We start from the raw sequence: 17,075 nt of genomic DNA on the forward strand, positions 1-17,075 counted from the left end.
GAGGTGCCTCATCTTAGGACACACACCCACAGCCTGCCTGGTCTGCATGACTCTGTGTACACGAATGCCAAGCCTTGGAACACACCTTTTTGCGGTCTCCACAGACTTCTGCTCTGCCAGCTCCTTCTGAAGCTCTCTCTCCTTGGCTTCCTTTTGCCCGATGGGGCAGTCCTCTGGGACAGTGAACAGGGACAGGGCATCTTTGCTGTCCTCTTCTCGGAGCACTTTAGCAAACACCTTCTCGGCCAGGAGCCGGACTTGCTCGTCCACTTCAGAGATGTTCAGCTTGGGAAACTGGCGCGGCATCTCGGCTAGCAAAGGAAGGACAAGTATTAACTTCATGAATTGCAGATGCCCTGAGTCTCCAGCATCGGGGAGGAGAAGGCACTGAAGGGAGAGCCAGGCCCAGCTGGTACTTGGGGCCAGCTGTCTACTTAGGAATTCCTCAGACCAAACCCAGCATGCCAATTTCAAAATTAGCTCAATAAGTAACTGGATGTGAAGCACGTGGGGCCACTTACGTCAGGAGAAAGCAAGTGTTCAAAATTCAAAGAATGAACTGTTTAACTAGGTTAGCTTCCATTTTTCCAAACTCAAGGAATCTGTAGCACACTGGTAGCCCTGGCCTCCTGACTTTGTTCCCATGTTTGAGAAGGGGCAAGAGAAAGTTCAGCTCTCCCTCCTCCAGACAATGAGGATGCTGTTAAAGCTGCAACAATAATCAAACCTCACTCCCCCACTTCACAGAGGGAAAGCCCAAAGGCTTTAACAGCTAAGGTCCCACAAGATCACAGCAGAGCCCTGGGAAAGCCAAAGCTGCATTCTTCATGACATAAAACAAGGCCTTTTGCTGAAGAGAAAGAATCTGCAATTGCAGTTCCAAACCCCCAGAACCCTCTACAAGACACAGCAAACAAAGGTTTTAGGACAGGAACACTCTTTACCCAGCTGAAAACTCACTCCCCTAAAGCAGCTCTTGATACCTACCTCCTCACATACTGGTTCTTTACTAACAGTCGCTGGCCTCAATCACCTGCTTGCTTGGTTGGGTTTCATTCTTTCTTGGTTGCTTTCTCCATTTTCTTATTTCTTTCCTTTTTTGCAATAACTTATATAGCACTTAATATGTACACTCTGGCTGGACATGGTGGCTCGCACCTGTAATCCCAGCACTTTGGGAGACCAAGGCGGGAGGATCACCTGAGGTCAGGAGTTCGAGACCAACCTGGCCAACATGGTGAAACCCCCCATCTCTACTAAAAATACAAAAAAATTAACCGGGCATGGTGGTGGGCACCTGTAATTCCAGGTGTTTGGGAAGCTGAGGCAAGAGAATCGCTTGAACCCAGGGGGCAGAGGTTGCAGTGAGCCAACATTGCGTCACTGCACTCCAGCCTGGTGACAGAGTAGGACTCTGCCTCAAAAACAACAAAAAAAATGTACACTCCGAGATCAGGTGTGGTGGCTCACCCCTGTAATCCCAGCACTTTGGGAGGTCAAGATGAGAGGATTGCTTGAGCCTAGAAGTTTGAGACCAACCTGGACAACATGGCAAAACCTCATCTCTAAAAAATATAAGAACATTAGCCAGGTATGGTGATGCATGCCTGTAATCCCAGCTACTAGGGAAACTGAGGCAGGAGGATCTCTTGAGCCAGGGAGGTTGAGGCTGCAGTGAGCCACAAACATGCTACTGCACTCCAGCCTGGGAGACAGGGTGAGATCTCGTCTCAATTTAAAAAAAAAATATATATATATATATCTGCAAAGAACTTCATACTTATTAACTCAGTTAATCTTATTATTCCATTTGACAGATGAGAAAATGATGGCATAGAGAGCTAACATGCCCAGGGTCACACTTTTAATAAATTAGCGGAGATTCGTGCTGTTCTCAGCCTTTCTCCCCCATCCCTTTCCTCTCTTGATTCTCGGCTCAGGGATCTGAACCCAGGCACCTGGTTGCTGTGTCTGTGCCCTTACCCACCATGCTGTGCTGCTTCTCTTTGTCCATGTAGGTGTCCGAGCAGGGGCTCCCTACAGTCCCCAGCATAACATTTGTGGAATGGATGGAATACTGCACCCTTTTCAACAAACCACCCTCACTGGGAACAGCTCTGGAAGAGAAGTTTCCTGTCTATCTATGACCACAGTTTCTTTAAGGTTGGTTTAAAGAGAGAAGCGGTTTTGTGGACCAGACAGACAAGGATGGAAGTGAGACAGAGCCCTGCTGCCATCTGGCAGGGAGAAGTGCAGCTACAGGAGAGGGGAACGCGCTGGGCCATCTTGGGACAGTCATTCTCCGGCCTCACAATGTTCTCATCTGTGAGATAAAGGGATTGAACTAAGTGGTCTCTAAGGCCCTCTCAGCTCTAAGTGGCATAATTCTAGGTACAGAGAGATTTCCGGTGCCTGAGGAGGGCTTTCTGCTCTGAGTGGCATGTGGGGCTAAGTCATGACACAGACAGGAAGGAGGAAAGCAGGCTAGTAACAGGCAGGCAGAGCGAAGTCTGCGGCTCCCTTAACTCTGAGACTCAAGGACCTGCCTCTCCCTGATGGGGGGTGTGGGAGGGAGCCAGTGGGGAAGAGCCTCTCAGCACATAACTGTCTGGGGAGCAGACACCAAGGCAGCAAGTCCTGGCCTCTGCAAAGAGGAAGAGGAACAAAGCTGACTGTAGAGATTTCCATGTCTTGATAGCAGAGAGGGGGGAAGCTGGCAGCGATCAGAGAAGGTGGCAAGGGAGAGAAAGGCTGGAACGGCACAAAGAACCAGACCCAGGAGGCTCCATCAGGCTGAAACAAAGCTGGATCCTCACCTCCCCACTTATTCCAAGGCCGTAAGTCAAGGGCACTGTCCCAAAACCTCATGTCGCATCTCAGAAGACATCAAACAGGCCCAGGCAAAAGGCCACAAATGCCATAAAGCACCACACCATTTGACTAAGCAAGTTCACTTCTAGAAGTTTCTTTAAAAAAAGGAATCTTAGAAATGAAAAGCACGAGGATATTTACCTACACTCTTTACATAAATAGCTTTAAAATGCCCAAATTAGAGCATACTCACTTGAAAAAGATGTTAAGCAATCAGAATTATAATTATGAGAATAGTGCAATCACATTTTTTAAAAAAAACAAAAATACAGTAAATGAAAAAATTAATACATAAAACTATACCCATGCTTTATTTACAGAGATAGGAAAATGCAACCCTTTATGGACAAGGCCTGCAAGAGATTCACAAACTCAAAATGAGCAGATGGCAGAGCTGCCTGTGTGTAAGAGGATATTTTATTTTGATGATGAATGCTATTACAATGCCATTTTGAGCAAATACAAAGAGAATAGAAAGAAAATGAGTAGACTTAAGACTCCATGAAAAGAGAGAAAAATAAGAAAACAAATCAAACTTATTTTTCTGGCAGGTTTTGGCAATTAAGGCTCCCTCCCACCTAACCCACAGGAGTGAGAGGCAGGTTTGGAGTTTCATCATTGAGACCTATTCTGCGTTAGCTCCTACCCTGGACAGAAGCCGTTCACCACTACCAGCACCCTCCTACCTCCTCTGCGCCCACAGACACACACAGGCCTGATGACCCAGACACCCCCCACCAGGCTCCCTCAGTGATGGGTATTTGAGTGGGAGGGAAGTCCTTGATGTCTGAGGGCTCTTATGCCAGATCCTGCCATGTCTGCTCATGAAGCTTTTTTTTTTTTTTTTTTGAGACAGGGTCTCTGTTGTCCAGGCTGGAGTGCAGTGGCACAATCACAGCTTACTGCAGCCTTGACCTCACAGGCTTGGGTGATCCTCCCACCTCAGCCTCCCGACCTCAGCCTCCCGACTAGCTGGGACCACAGGCACACACCACCACGCCCAGCTAATTTTTGTATTTTTAGTAGAGATGTGGTTTCACCATGTTGGCTAGGCTGGTCTCGAACTCCTGGCCTCAAGTGATCTGCCCACTTTGGCCTCCCAGAGTGCTAGGATTATGGATGTGAGCCATCACACCCAGCATACAAGGCATTTTTAGCTTGCGCCAGTTAACTAAACACTTTTCAGGACACAGCTTTCTATAAAAGATCTTCCTTTCTCTTTAGCTTTCCCAAATCTACCTTTCCCAAACTGGATGCCACAAAAAATTGATACCTGTTGCTGGTAAAACAGGTCCTGTGGTCAGTTATTGGGAGATGCTGCATTCCACAGCCCCTCAACTCACATTCACAAGCCTCATTAAAAACTCCAGGATCATAGAGTTGTATTACCATACAGAACGCTTTTTGTTTTACAGAAACCATATAAATCTTCTGCAGAACTACTACCAGTGTCTCAAATAGTTGGTAGAGAATTCATTCCGAGGCCAGGCACAGTGGCTCATGCCTATAATCCAAGCATCTTGGGAGGCCAAGAAGGAAGGATCGCTTGAGGCCGGGAGTTCCAGACCAGCCTGGGCAACATGTCAGAACCTTGTCTCTACAAAAAATATTTAAAAATAGCCAGGCGTGGTGGTGCACACCTGCAATCCCAGCTATTTGGAAGGCTGAGGTGGGAGGATTGCTTGAGCCCCGGCGGTGGAGGCTGCAGTGAGTCATGATGGCACCACTGTACTCCAGCCTGGGTAACAGAGCAAGACCTTGTCTCAAAAAAAAAAAAAACAAAGTAAGAAACAACAACAACAACAGAAGAATTCATTCTATATCTTAGTATGGACCAAGTAACCCACTTGGGGTGCTGTGAGCCTTAGTAGCTGCCCACACATCTGTTGCCTTCTGGATGTCCTTGGCAGACAGCTCCCACCTGCCAACCCGTCCCTCCAGTGTGTCTCCTCTCTCAGACCCTCCAGACACCTGCCAGGCCAGGCATGCCAAGGAAAGCCCACTCTACAGATACCAAGCAGAGCTACAGCTACAGCTGCCTGTTCACACCTGGCTTCCAATCATTTGTCAGCTGAAGCCAGCAGGCTTGGGAGACTTAACTGAATTCACCGGCATCAGTCAGCCAGTGATACAGCTTATCTCACTGTCACATGCGACACACTCCGATGAGCTTGAAGAAGTGTCCCAAAGTTAGAAAGTTCTAAAACACTGCCAGTTTCAACAAACAGTAACTTTTCATGGTGTCACAGCTCCTCCGGAAAGGAAGCCCAGTGCCACTGAAATCCCCTTCTTACACAAAGGAAGCTGGTTCCTACTTTTGCCAGTCTCCCCTCACAGAAGCCCCGACACAGACCTGAGCCCGGCTCCATGACTGGTTCTGAGGATGCCACACAAGTGATGCACCCGGGCCAGGTGCTGCCTGCCGCCCAGGAGGCTGAGCTGAGTCAGTGTGTGCCTACAGCTGGCTGGGTTCTGTCTGCCGGCTGTGGTGGGAGGTCTCTGTTTTGCATATCTGCGAGCAGCAGTGAGCCAGAGCAGGAAAAGCCTGGGCAGGAAATTCTTCCGTGAATATGAAATACAAGTGGAAAATTTCCAGGAGCCCTGAAGTCCCCAGGTAATGCCAGTTATCCAAGGCAAAATGGCTGTGGTATCCTGAATACAGTGTTCTGGCCCTCTTCACAGCTCTCACGAGAAGAAACTAAGGCGGCGGCTTCCACATTACAACAGTAAACTCAGCCATCCTACCCAGCTGCAGGAGATAAGCCACAGCCTCCCTCTAACGCCCAGCCTCCTCCTGAAAGCTGAGTTGCAATGAGCGATACCATCACATTTGCTGCTTCCGTTCTGAACCCACTTCAGGCCTGGCCTGGCAACTGGGTTCATTTTATCAAGGGGATTTGTCTCAGGCACAGCCCACCCTGCCTCTTCTCAGAAAGCCCCCTCTAAGGCAACCCTCCCGAGGGCACCCCAGAACTGGCAGGGAAAGCTTCAATCCCAGTTGCTAATACAATCCCCTCCCTCTCCTCCTCCTCTGGAAAGGAAGGACCATGAACTGCTTCTACGTTTCCCAGGGAAGGACAGAGACTCAGGGAGAGGGAACTGCCTCAGCTCAGAGGCAGACAGCAGAAGGGGCAGGCTAGGATGAAAAGCTGACAGCCCCATCCCACTCCTTCCTTTCTTCCCTGAAAGAAGCCCACATCACAGGTGGCTGCGAAGCCTGACAAGCTTTACCAGAACCCCTGCCCCCATCCACACACAAAGAAAAGGAGTACACCCCAACTGACCCACCAGAGCCTACCCCAAACCCTCCCCTGCTTACAGCCGCTGGCGGCTCCCACGTGGGCCTCCAGCTCGGAGCGCTGGCTGGATTCTGCCACTCCTCCTGGGGAAGGTGGAGCCTGCCTTAAGTGACCCACAGGAGCAGTCCTCTAAAACCAAGCAGGGTTGATTAAAATGGCATCACAGGGTGCAAAGCTCTGATCTTCATCTGCCCTTTAGGAGAGTGGGAAGGCTTGGAACAGACACACGGCCTCCCAGTGACTTAGATAAATCGTGTGGGTCTGGGAAATAACCGTGAGCAAAATGGCTATTTCTGTGGTGCTGTTGAAATCCTGGGGAGAGGAGCCCAGGAAGGATGGGTCAGTTGTTTACCGGGAGGCTAGCTGTAACCCTGACTTGGGCCTGAGTCACCTCCTCATGTCCAATCGTGAGGTTGTGCCTTGCTGAGCCCACATCATAATTCCTGTGTGCACAGAGCAGTATTACAGGGTTGACACATGATCCTCAGGCTGTTGCTGGGCTTTAGCTACCCAGAGATTACGACCCACCTGTCCTCACAGCTGTTTCATAAACAGTGCAATCAGCAGGCTACAAGCAACCTAGAGGGAGGGTAATACTTATTCATTAAATAATTAAATGAACTTACAGCATGAGAAAAAAATCCAAGCCCTTAGTACTGTCATTCCAGAAGGAGGAAGGGCAAATGATTTTTTTTCTGCTAGTGTTTTGAGGAAGGGGGAGGTAGAGTGGGGACTGCAATGGGAGGATTCCAGCCCAAAGATTTAAGTCCAACACATTCAGTGAATTTTATTCTGCACCTTTAATCAGATCCCAGCTAGCCTTAGTCTAAATAAGCATTTTTCAAAGCGCAGTCTGCAGAACATGAAAGGTCAGAAGGCTTGGAAAACACTGCATCCTATAGTCCCTTATGAGTATTCATGCACGATTTCTACTAGCAGATTCAACACCTGAGAAGTCCTGCAGTAAAGAAAGCTGCTTAACTTTGTTTAACCCAACACACTTATTTGACCATCCTAGAACTGCTGTCATAGGAAAAACACACCTATTAGGATCTTGTGGCATGGGCTTTGGGAAACACCTTCCACCTTGAGTCTTCATTTTCCAACTTAGAGACAGCTGCTTTCCTGGAGCCCAGCTACACGTGTGAGACCCATTGCATCAGGTCCAGACAGAAACCAGCAGCAACTCCACTAAGATGTCACAGGTTGTAACAATGACCAAGGGTCTTGCTGAAGCCAAAGAGAGAGAAGACCCTCCAGAACACGGGCAGGTTGGAGAAAACTACAGCTCTGTCTCAGAAGAGCAAGTTCTTCTCAGGACCTCACAATTCCTCCTTGAGCTTAACTTGTTAGGCTTCTTGTTGCTGCTTCTTGAAGCCAAGACGTCTCTGTGGACTGAAGAGAGCTGATCCCAAGCTCAAAGCTATATTTCCCTTTCAAACAAACACCAAGACAATTTATGATAACCAGACACAGGGCCTGCTTCTCCTGCCCAAGAGACTAGACTGCATTCCCTTTTATTGCTTAAGCACTCCTTACAAACTCTAAAAGACAGGAAAGGCTGGAATCAAATTATGTCTCATCAAGAAAGATATCAGTCTCCTCCCCAAAAGCCAGGCATGAGCTTGCCTAGAGGGGTTCATTTTCATTCTCATTTGTGAGGTGTGTGTGACTCACACGAGGAGTTGGACAAAGGGAATTCACCAGCTAAATATCAGCTCCATGACAAATCTTGCCTGTCTCATTCACAATTGTATTCCCATACCTGAAATATGGTGAACTTCAACAAGTATTTGTTGAATGAATGAATGCCTAAAACAATGAATGAGTGAATGAGCTAATTATAATAGATCAATCTACCTATGGCAATCTCAAAAATCAGTACCATGTAGGGTTAAAAACAGACTAGGGCCAAGCATGGTGGCCCGCACCTGTAATCCTATCACTTTAGGAGGCCAAGGTGGACAGATCACTTGAGGCCAGGAGTTTGAGACCAGCCTTGCCAACATGGGGAAACCCCGTCTCTACTAAAAACATGAAAATTATCCTGGTGTGGTAATGGGCACCTGTAATCCCAGCTACTCAGGAAGCTGAGGCAGGAGAATCGCTTGAAACTGGGAGGTGGAGGTTGCAGTGAGCCAAGATTGTGTCACTGCCACTCTAGCCTTGGTGACAGAGTGAGACTCCATCTCCAACAGAAAAAAAAAAAAATAGACTCCAGCTAGACTCCCTGGATTTCAATCCTGTTCTACCACTTAGTTGCATGACCTTGGGCAAGTTAAATAAATTTTCTGTGCCTTAGTTTTATTCCCTATGAAATGAGGATAATAAAATCCAGTCTCAAAGTTGCCATGACAACAAGCATACATAAAGTGTTTAGACTGGTACCTGGCACAGAGTATGTGCTTTATAAGTATGATCTGCGAACATCATTGTTATCATCATTATGATATCAGATACGAGAGAGTACAACTGGGAAAATGAACATGAAATTTCATCCAGACACTGAATCCTTTTATTCAACCTTATTTATTGAGCACCATCATGTGCCTGGCACTCTTCCAAGTTTTTATTACCTGGGTGCAGGAAGAAGGAAAACATATTTAAATGTGAAGCCAGATCAGAAGGAGGAACATCCTTCTCCCCTATGAATGGTACTTGTCAGTGACTGTGCGCAGCCAGGACTCCAGCCATGAGCTCAGCCTCCCATGCCCCAGTCAGTTCCTTACAAATCAAAAGCCCAAAGCAATTGTCTGTTGTCCTAGATATGCAACCAGAATACAGAAGAACTAAGAGATGAATATACCTGGTGGAAGAATCATGGAGGCCAATGAGCAGCTTTAGAGGAGAAAGGGTATCTCCCTGTTAATCCGAAGGCTACATGTTGTCTGCCCATGACACTTTCAAGAGCCGAGATTGATTCTGAGACCATTTGAAAAGTGATCCAGCTAGTGTAGGGGAGAAAAAAAACAAGCCTCATCTCTCAAAGAACTTCTTGACCCAGCTGAGAGCTAGGAGAACCTTAGAAGACTCAGACTGAGCTAAGGATGGAGCTGAGATGTCAGAGTCTCCCCGCAACCACCCATGCAAGTGTCATTATTCCTACAGAGGGCAGCCCCATATCATTATCTTCAGAGCAAGCCAGGCCCCATGGAGCTGCAGCCAGGCCAGGCCAACTACTCCAGACCTGCTGTCAACACTTCCAGAGGTGCGAAGTGACAGAGGCTCTGTCTGCCTGGCTCAATGGCTCCACTAACACTCCGCATTGATGCTGCACAGCCAGGGAAAGAATTTCTCCTCTGCGGGTTCCAGCTGCAGGTTCCAGCTGCAGGCAGCTTTTCCATGAAGATGGCCAAATGTTGGTCACCACATCCAGAGGGAAAGCCAACAAGTGCTCAAGACCATGCTAAAATCCCTCCTTGTGCTGCCTGCTTTCACTCAGCTCCTTTGCTAATGTGTCACCATCAAGCTTTCAGCCACATACAGTTTGGGGGAAGTGATACTCTAGTTAGCAAGCCTCTCCTACTCCAAGGCCTCTCAAAACTCTCTCCAGGGACCTCTGCCAGCCTAGACCAGCCATTAGCAGCTCTGCTGGCAAAGCAGCTACCAGAAGATCAAGGGCAGAAAGGAGACTGCCAGAGCCCAAGGCTGTACACCTCCCTTGCTGGGAGAGAGCCAAAGAGGTAAGGATGAAGAACTTAAAGTACCTCATCACCCTATCATCCAGTCCATCCATCCCCAGCCTCCAGGTAGAAGTCCACCTCAGCTGTTCACATTTAGCCAGTCCTCAAGCACCTAGAAACTTGCCCAGGCACTTAAGGGGCGGAAAGCCCCAGGTCCCTTCATTTCTCGAAACCTTGCGATTCCATTCTAGGCCGCCAGGGAATCGAGATGCTGCAAGCTCACCTGAGGCCGCTGGAGCCCGGGCCACCGCAGGGGCAGGGGCAGGGGCAAGGGCAGGGACAGGGACAGGAGACTAGGCAAGGGACGAGCCCAGGGTTGGCGCCAAGGCCTCTGCGAGCAGGGAAGCCGGGAGGCGAGAGCCACGGTTCAGACCCCAGGGCGCTGCTGATTCCTGCCTGGGCCGCAGGGTCCGCGGGGCTAGCCCAAGGTCAGCAGCGCAGCCTCGCGCGCACTCACCGGGTTCGGAGGACAGGGCCATGCCGCGGTCCGAACGGGGCGCCGCGGGCCGAAGGGGGCGCCCTGGCCGCAGGGCTGGAGCAAAGGTGACGCGCTGGGCAAGGCGGAGAGGGGCTGCCGGACACTGAGGCCAGCCAGGGCCGGGGCTGGACAGGCCGCGACCTGCAGCAGGCGCGGGGGCCAGGCGTTCCGAGGGTGCAGCGCTGCGGAGCCCCGACCAGGCGGGCCCCGCGGGGGGAGGGAGGGCCGCCTCCGCAGGGAGGAAGCCGGCCAGCCGCGCGCAGCCCCCGTCGGTGCCCTACCTGGGCGCGGAGCGGAGAGAGCCCAGGGGCGCGGGCCTGCCAGCCGCTACCTGAAGCGCCCAGGCCGCGCGGCCAACGCGAAACTTGAGAGCAGCAGGGGCGCGGCTGCCGCCAGGGCCCTTGGCCGGAAGCGCCCGTCGCCGCCTGGGCTCCGCGGGGCCCGCGCCGCAGCCCGGGGCAGATGCCAGCCGGGCTCCCCGGACCTCAACTGCGCTGGCCCCGCCGGGCTCCCGCACAGCCGCCCGGGCTGGCCCGAAGTCCTCCCCTCCCCGCAGAACTTTTCCCGGGACGGGGGGGTCTCGGCCCCGCACAAGTGACTTACCTCCTGTAGCTGCAGCAACCCGCAAGCATCGGTTTCCTTCCAGGTGTCCTTCTGGTCACTTGGATCCCTACACACAAACACGTACACATACACACCACACACACACCACACGCACACGCTCCCTCTCCAACCCTCCGTGCTCTGCCTTCACCCGCCCGTCAAAGTCCCGAATGATCTCCTAGTTGCCAAAGCCACTGGGTGCCGTGCAGCCTCCCTCGCTCACCTCTTTCCAGCATCTGAGCCTGCTGACCACGTCTTCCTTCCTGGAATGCCTGGAGTGCAGTTTCCAGAGTTGGCACCCGCGGCCCCCACCTCCGAATTTTTCGCATACTTGGGTACCTACAGCTTATCAGCCTCTATGGCCTGGCTTTTCTCTGTGGTCCCACCCCAGGGTCCCACCGTGCCAGCCCCCTCTCCCACTCCGAGGCCCGCTCTGGGCATCTCAGCCACTCCCATGGTTTTAACAACCACCTGCCTGATGATGACTCTTGAACTTCATCTCCAGCCCAGAATGCCCCCGGGCTGCTGAAGATGGGGAATCTAACTGCCTAGGGAACATCTCCTCTAGAGCTTCCTAGAAGCTGTCCAGCCCAAACTCCTCATTGCTTCCTGGGAAAACACCAGAACCTGCTTCTGTGTTTCCAGTCTTGTTGAATGATAACAACCGCACCCACATGCCAGGCCACAGATGGGGGGCCATTCTTGACTCTCTCACCAAGTAAGTCACCAAACTGGGAGAAGAAACTTCATTAGTGAGCACCCACTGTGTGTCCATCCTCACTGTGTCAACCACGTTCACAGAGTTGTCTCATGTAAGCACCAAGTTTTATTCCTTCTACCCCATAGTCTGATACTTACAATTCATCTATTTATAAGCGTAATGCACGTGAGACTACATTAATGAGTTATATATTATAAAGAACACTAAAAAAATTAGAAGATGTGGTCAAGATGAAAGAATAATTTTAAATGGCTTCATTTTTATGACTGGTACCATATTCCTTTTTCCTTTCACTTTAAAGTTATTAGCAATAATCTGTTTAGTGAGAGCAACATGATTAACAATGATTTAAATAAATCTTAGTTTAATACTTTATGAGACCAGAAAGTGTACTTGTAAGTTCAGTTAATGTCAGTACTTGATCCTACTGGCTATTCTTATTTAAAAAAAGAAAGAAATAGAAAAAGAAAAACATACCTCGCAAAGATTAAATAGACCTCAACAGAAGAACTATACTTTGTACTTATTAAATCATAATTCTTACTGTTTAGATTTGATCTACCAATTTTGCAAATGTGAAAACTCTTCTTTGTCCATGAAAACTACATTCTCAATGTTTTCCTCAGCTGTTCTTGCAAATCGTTTTAACAAATGGAACTTTTAAAACACTTGAAACTCTACATTTGGAATATTGTAAAATGTATTTAGAAGTATGCTTCTACATTTTGCAGATTGTTCCTATTAGAGTATAGGTGACAGTGGTATGCTTTGTTTTGGCATTAAAATCACATAATAATGGAAACAGTTCCAAACGTCAGTTTTCACAATGCTTTCCCCATAACACAATTCTTCTAAACCACATTTGTTATGTCAGTTCGTTACTGAAATATCACCTTTACCCAAAAAGGCACTCGTGTGTGTGTGTGTGTGTGTGTGTTTCTTTCTGCTATGTAGCACACTTGTGACAATCGCGGGGCGGCACATCAGAGGTCAGCAAATTTGGAGCCCTTGTTCTTAGTTAAAGAAACTCATCTTTAAATTCACAACATTCAAGTTGTTTGCCTTGGGATGATCAGTAAACCTTTGAATCATAAAAAAGATGTTTAGTCTCATTCCACATCTCAATACAAAGTGCTATAAAGATTCTACTATATTTTAATTTTTTAATTAACCATATTATTGATATCCTATAGTATTTTGTGCTCTTCTTGCTTCAATTTCCTGTTGTAGTTTGTAAATGAATAATGTGATTGATGAATTTCACATGTAGTCCCCATGGAACAGAACACAGACCACCCCCAGTTTTGGAGGAGATATTGGTGGTGTTGCTGCTGCTTGGGGTGGGGTGAGGGTGGCAGTGGGGATGAGAGGTGGAGGGGGTGAGGGGTGGGAAGGTGGCTGTTAGGCAGAAGACTTGTTAGGTGGTATTCATGTTGAACTAAGGCAATGGAAGGGTTATATTAAATCAGTCTTCAAAAACTAGAATGTGTAGAATGATCCATTGAAATGTGAAAGAAAAAACTTTTATTTCTACTTATTTTTTAGTCTAAAAACAAAGAAATTAACATTCATCAATGTTAACTATATGGAACCCTTACTCAATTCATGCATCAGGTGTCCATGTCATGTGTCATATCAGAGGTGTAGTCGGGGACAAGAGGAGGTTCTGCAACAAGGGGGACAAAGAAGGGAACCATGGCACCCTTGCTTTCAAAGTGTATTACTAGGCCTTAATGAACTATTTGTATCCTGGGAAGTAGATGGACAAATTATGTTATCTGGTTTTCACTAAACTCTTCCCATAAAAGAGACAAGTGGTAGAAGAAAACATTTACACGTCTTGCTGAGTTTATGGCATTTACATGTCTTGCTGGTCATACAAAACACGAACCACCCCCCGTTTTGTATTCCAGAGAGGGCAGCCACTCCCTCAGTGGTTTACTTTTACCCATAAAAATCACAGCATGTTTTACTAAATAAGTTGTTCTCTGTCAAGAACATATCTATCTTTCCTTTAGTAAGTCACAAAAAGTATTTCTTTATGAATGTCATTATCAAAACGCATAGCAAAAACTCAAGGTGAAACGTGTCAGCAACTTGCATCCAACCATATAGCCGACCTGCACAACACACCATGTGTGCTAAAACCTGTTCTTTAAACTTAAAGTCTGTGTGTCTTCCAACAGAATACATTTTTATGTGTTGCCATCTTCTCTCTGTATTAACTCAGTCACTTTAACCATGGCAAATAGAACAGCTGTTTTTTCCAATGATATTAACTGATATTTTGTCTTTTACTATTAAGTAAGAAGCCTCAAAAGAGATTTCTGAGCATTTAGTATCTAGCAATACACTTTGAAAGCAACTAGGCTGGGGAGGATGGCATGGTCTCCTTCTTGGTCCCCCATGTTGTAGAACCTCCTCTCTTCACTGACTATGCCTTCAATATGATGCATGACACGGACACCCGATGCATGAGTTGAGTAAGGGTAAAATGTATGATAGCAAACGTTGGTGAAGGTTTTTATTTTTATGTTTATGCTAAAAAAAAAGTAAAAATAAAAGTTTTAATTTTTCTTTCACATTTCAAAGGATTATTTTACACCTCCCTTGAAAACCACTTATTTAATCTAACCCTTCCATTGCTTCAGTTCAACATGAATACCACCTACCTAGTCTGCTGCCAATACAACCACCTCCCCAACTCCTTACTCCCTCCACCTCTCACCCCCACTGTCACCCTCACCCCACCCCAAGCAGCAGCAGTATCGGCAGTCTCTCCTCCAGCTTCAGCCACCGGGGACAGACATCCTGTGCCATTGGCTTCTCCCCTACAATTGGCCCGATGCTCCACTCATTCAGACCTTTGAACACCTAGAAAAGCACTTGGACCAGAGATTCAGGTTACTTCCAACAATACTCTGACTCCTAATGCACTGAGGGATGGGGTTATTCAAGCATTTTTAGAAGCCAATATCCATTTGGGGTCTCTGTCCCCATGCCTTGACTCAGGCTTCCCTCTGAATAATGGTTGCACATATATACAAGATGGGCATGGCAGCCTCCGAAAACCCAGTTTCTCTAACCTCCTTTATAGTCGCCTCTGCCACAGAAGCCCAAATCTCCCCCCAGGAGGCAATAGGAGAAGGACTCTGCTTCTGAGGGCGTTTTAGCAATGCCTCATCAGATCAGCCAGTTTTCAAACCAAAGTGCCCTGGGGCCTTCTTACTAATTGAGTGGACAGAAATCATGGCATATGGCCTGACAGTAGGACAGAAATAGGTACATCAGAAGTACACAATGGCTGAAAGAAGAATAACCAGGGATATTTTCAGGGCTCCACACATGGAAGGGCATTGCAGCCTACCCTGATGCTATGGCATAATGGGAGTCCAAGCCTTCCCCACACCCCTCCGCTCTAGTTTTAGCCTAATTCCTTCCCCAGGATTTTAACTCCGTGCAGTCTATCAGACCTAAGCAAGCTGGAGTCTGACAATTGGCAAAGCAATCTCCTTACTGTTAAAATCTGGTTCCTTTTTTCTGAAATGGGTTTGTAAAAGGGAGAGAACCAAATCTGAGCACTTTGAAAATTAGTGTGAGTGACAGCTGGGCCTCATCACAAAGAGCATGCACTCAGGATTACGGCAGGAAGTGGGGAGGGGGGTGTCCTGGGCACCAGGTTAGGAGACAACCAGAGTAGGACTGAGCTGAGTCTCCTTTGGGGGACCTTGGGTCCTTGAGCTTAGAGTCCCTCACTTGTCACTGGACTGGACTGAAGGAGAGTCATGAGTGGGGATCTGAGACTTGGGACCTACCACATGTGACCACAAAACCCTCTCTCCACTATCTAAGTGTATGGCAGGGGGCTGGTGCTCCCCAGGGCATGGCTGTCTGCTGATAGGGACATGGTTTCTGAATCAAACTGAAGTCTAGATGTTAGCCGTCCTTTACTCCATCTAAGAATGACCTGTTGTCTCTACCTTCTTGCCAGGACGCTGTACAAGATCATCTTCAGCTATACAAGTAGAGTTTATTGCTCCAGGTCACCACTATCTTGTTTCCATGTTTGTGCATCTTTCATAGTCTCCAAAATGCTGCCAGCAGCCTAAACATTACATTATTCTGGTGAGACTCTGCAGCTGAACATCCATAGATGAGAGTCACAGCTTCAAATAGAATTTCCCAAATCATCTGCCCTCAATCTGCTTCAACGCTTTTGCCTTATCATCTGAAATTCAGACTTCAAATTCTAGCCTGACCATAGCCCTCTAAAAATTTTGGAAGCAGGGAGAGGGAAGTGGGTAGAATAGAACTCAGGTGAAACTATGAGCAGTGTCCCCAATTGCTGCTAACCTGCTCACCACACACACACACACACACACACACATTCCCCTTAGGCCATACTCTTTCCCAAGAGTCCTCCCTGGCTGTAGCTTCTAGTGTTCCTGGTCTCGAGCTACCTTCTTCCCTGTGCCTTGTTCAGAACCGCTCACCCAACCATTCAATGGGCAATAGGGTCAAAAGCTGAATCCGGAGTGAGAGTTTGTAGCCTTCCTGTCCCACAGTGCCACATACTTAACTTAAAAAATGTATAACTTGTGTTATATATAGTTTTACTACAGTAAAAAATGATCAAAACAACAAAAAAATTAAAAACTGAATTTTTTTAGAAACTGTTATTTCATAACTCTGCTACTTCTTTGCAACATTAAGTATGTTGCTTTCCAGTTGAATGTCAGACTCCAGGGGCTGGCCACCGTCAGCCTTCAACAGTACCATCAACACCCAGTACATCCACAGCTTTGTGCATTCTACCAGGGACATCTGTAGGAAGGAGTGGCTTAAATATACCAGAGAAAAGCATGGGGATTTTTCAGGTTCCTGAATTCCTCTTATTTAAAAAGGAGTCTATCTATGACATCATTGAAGCTATAACATCTCTGGGTCGGGAAAGAGGACTCTACTTAAGAATTTAATTTGGTAGAAGCCTAAATCTCACCATTACACATGGTGTAATGGTTAAAATGGCAACTTTTATGTTATATATATTTTTACTACTGTAAAAAATTATCAAAAGAACAAAAAAATAAAAATTGAATTTTTTTAGAAACTGTTATTTCAGAACTGCACTATTTCTTTGCAACATTAAGTATGAATAGGACAGAGCATATGGTTCTCTATTCACCATCCGGTGTCCCCAAGCCTTCAGGCAAAGCGGTTTAGAGGTGTTCCGGGGGAACACAGAAGAAAGAGACATGTTCCACACAGGCGGGCTCAGAAGAGGAAAGGAGGGCAGCAGCCAGAGAAAGAACATAAGCACCAAATAAGGACTGAGGCCCCAAAGTCAGAATGAGGACTCTGACACAGAAGCTTCAGCCAGGTCCTCAGAAATCTTGAGAACACAAGCCCCAAACAGCTCA

The 17,075-nt window shown here is 47.6% G+C and overlaps 1 protein-coding gene across 4 annotated transcripts in view; it reads right to left on the minus strand.

Moving 5' to 3' along the window:
- AMPD3 (adenosine monophosphate deaminase 3) overlaps positions 1-11,268 on the minus strand; it is a 62,268-nt gene extending 51,000 nt beyond the window's left edge. Inside the window, exons 1-2 of one of the 4 annotated variants that reach the window (XM_012456672.3) lie at positions 11,158-11,268; positions 86-311 (exon numbers count right to left, since the gene is read on the minus strand). In XM_012456672.3, coding sequence (XP_012312095.1) covers positions 86-311; positions 11,158-11,263 — 332 coding nt within the window. In that variant the 5' untranslated portion in view covers positions 11,264-11,268. The other 3 variants (XM_012456675.3, XM_012456673.2, XM_012456677.2) reach the window with 3 other exon arrangements.
- Between the last annotated feature and the right edge of the window lie 5,807 nt (positions 11,269-17,075).

This window comes from Aotus nancymaae, unplaced genomic scaffold (assembly GCF_030222135.1).
Source record: "Aotus nancymaae isolate 86718 unplaced genomic scaffold, 86718_ANA_hifiasm-v0.15.2.pri h1tg000059l, whole genome shotgun sequence".
Classification (NCBI taxonomy): domain Eukaryota; kingdom Metazoa; phylum Chordata; class Mammalia; order Primates; family Aotidae; genus Aotus; species Aotus nancymaae.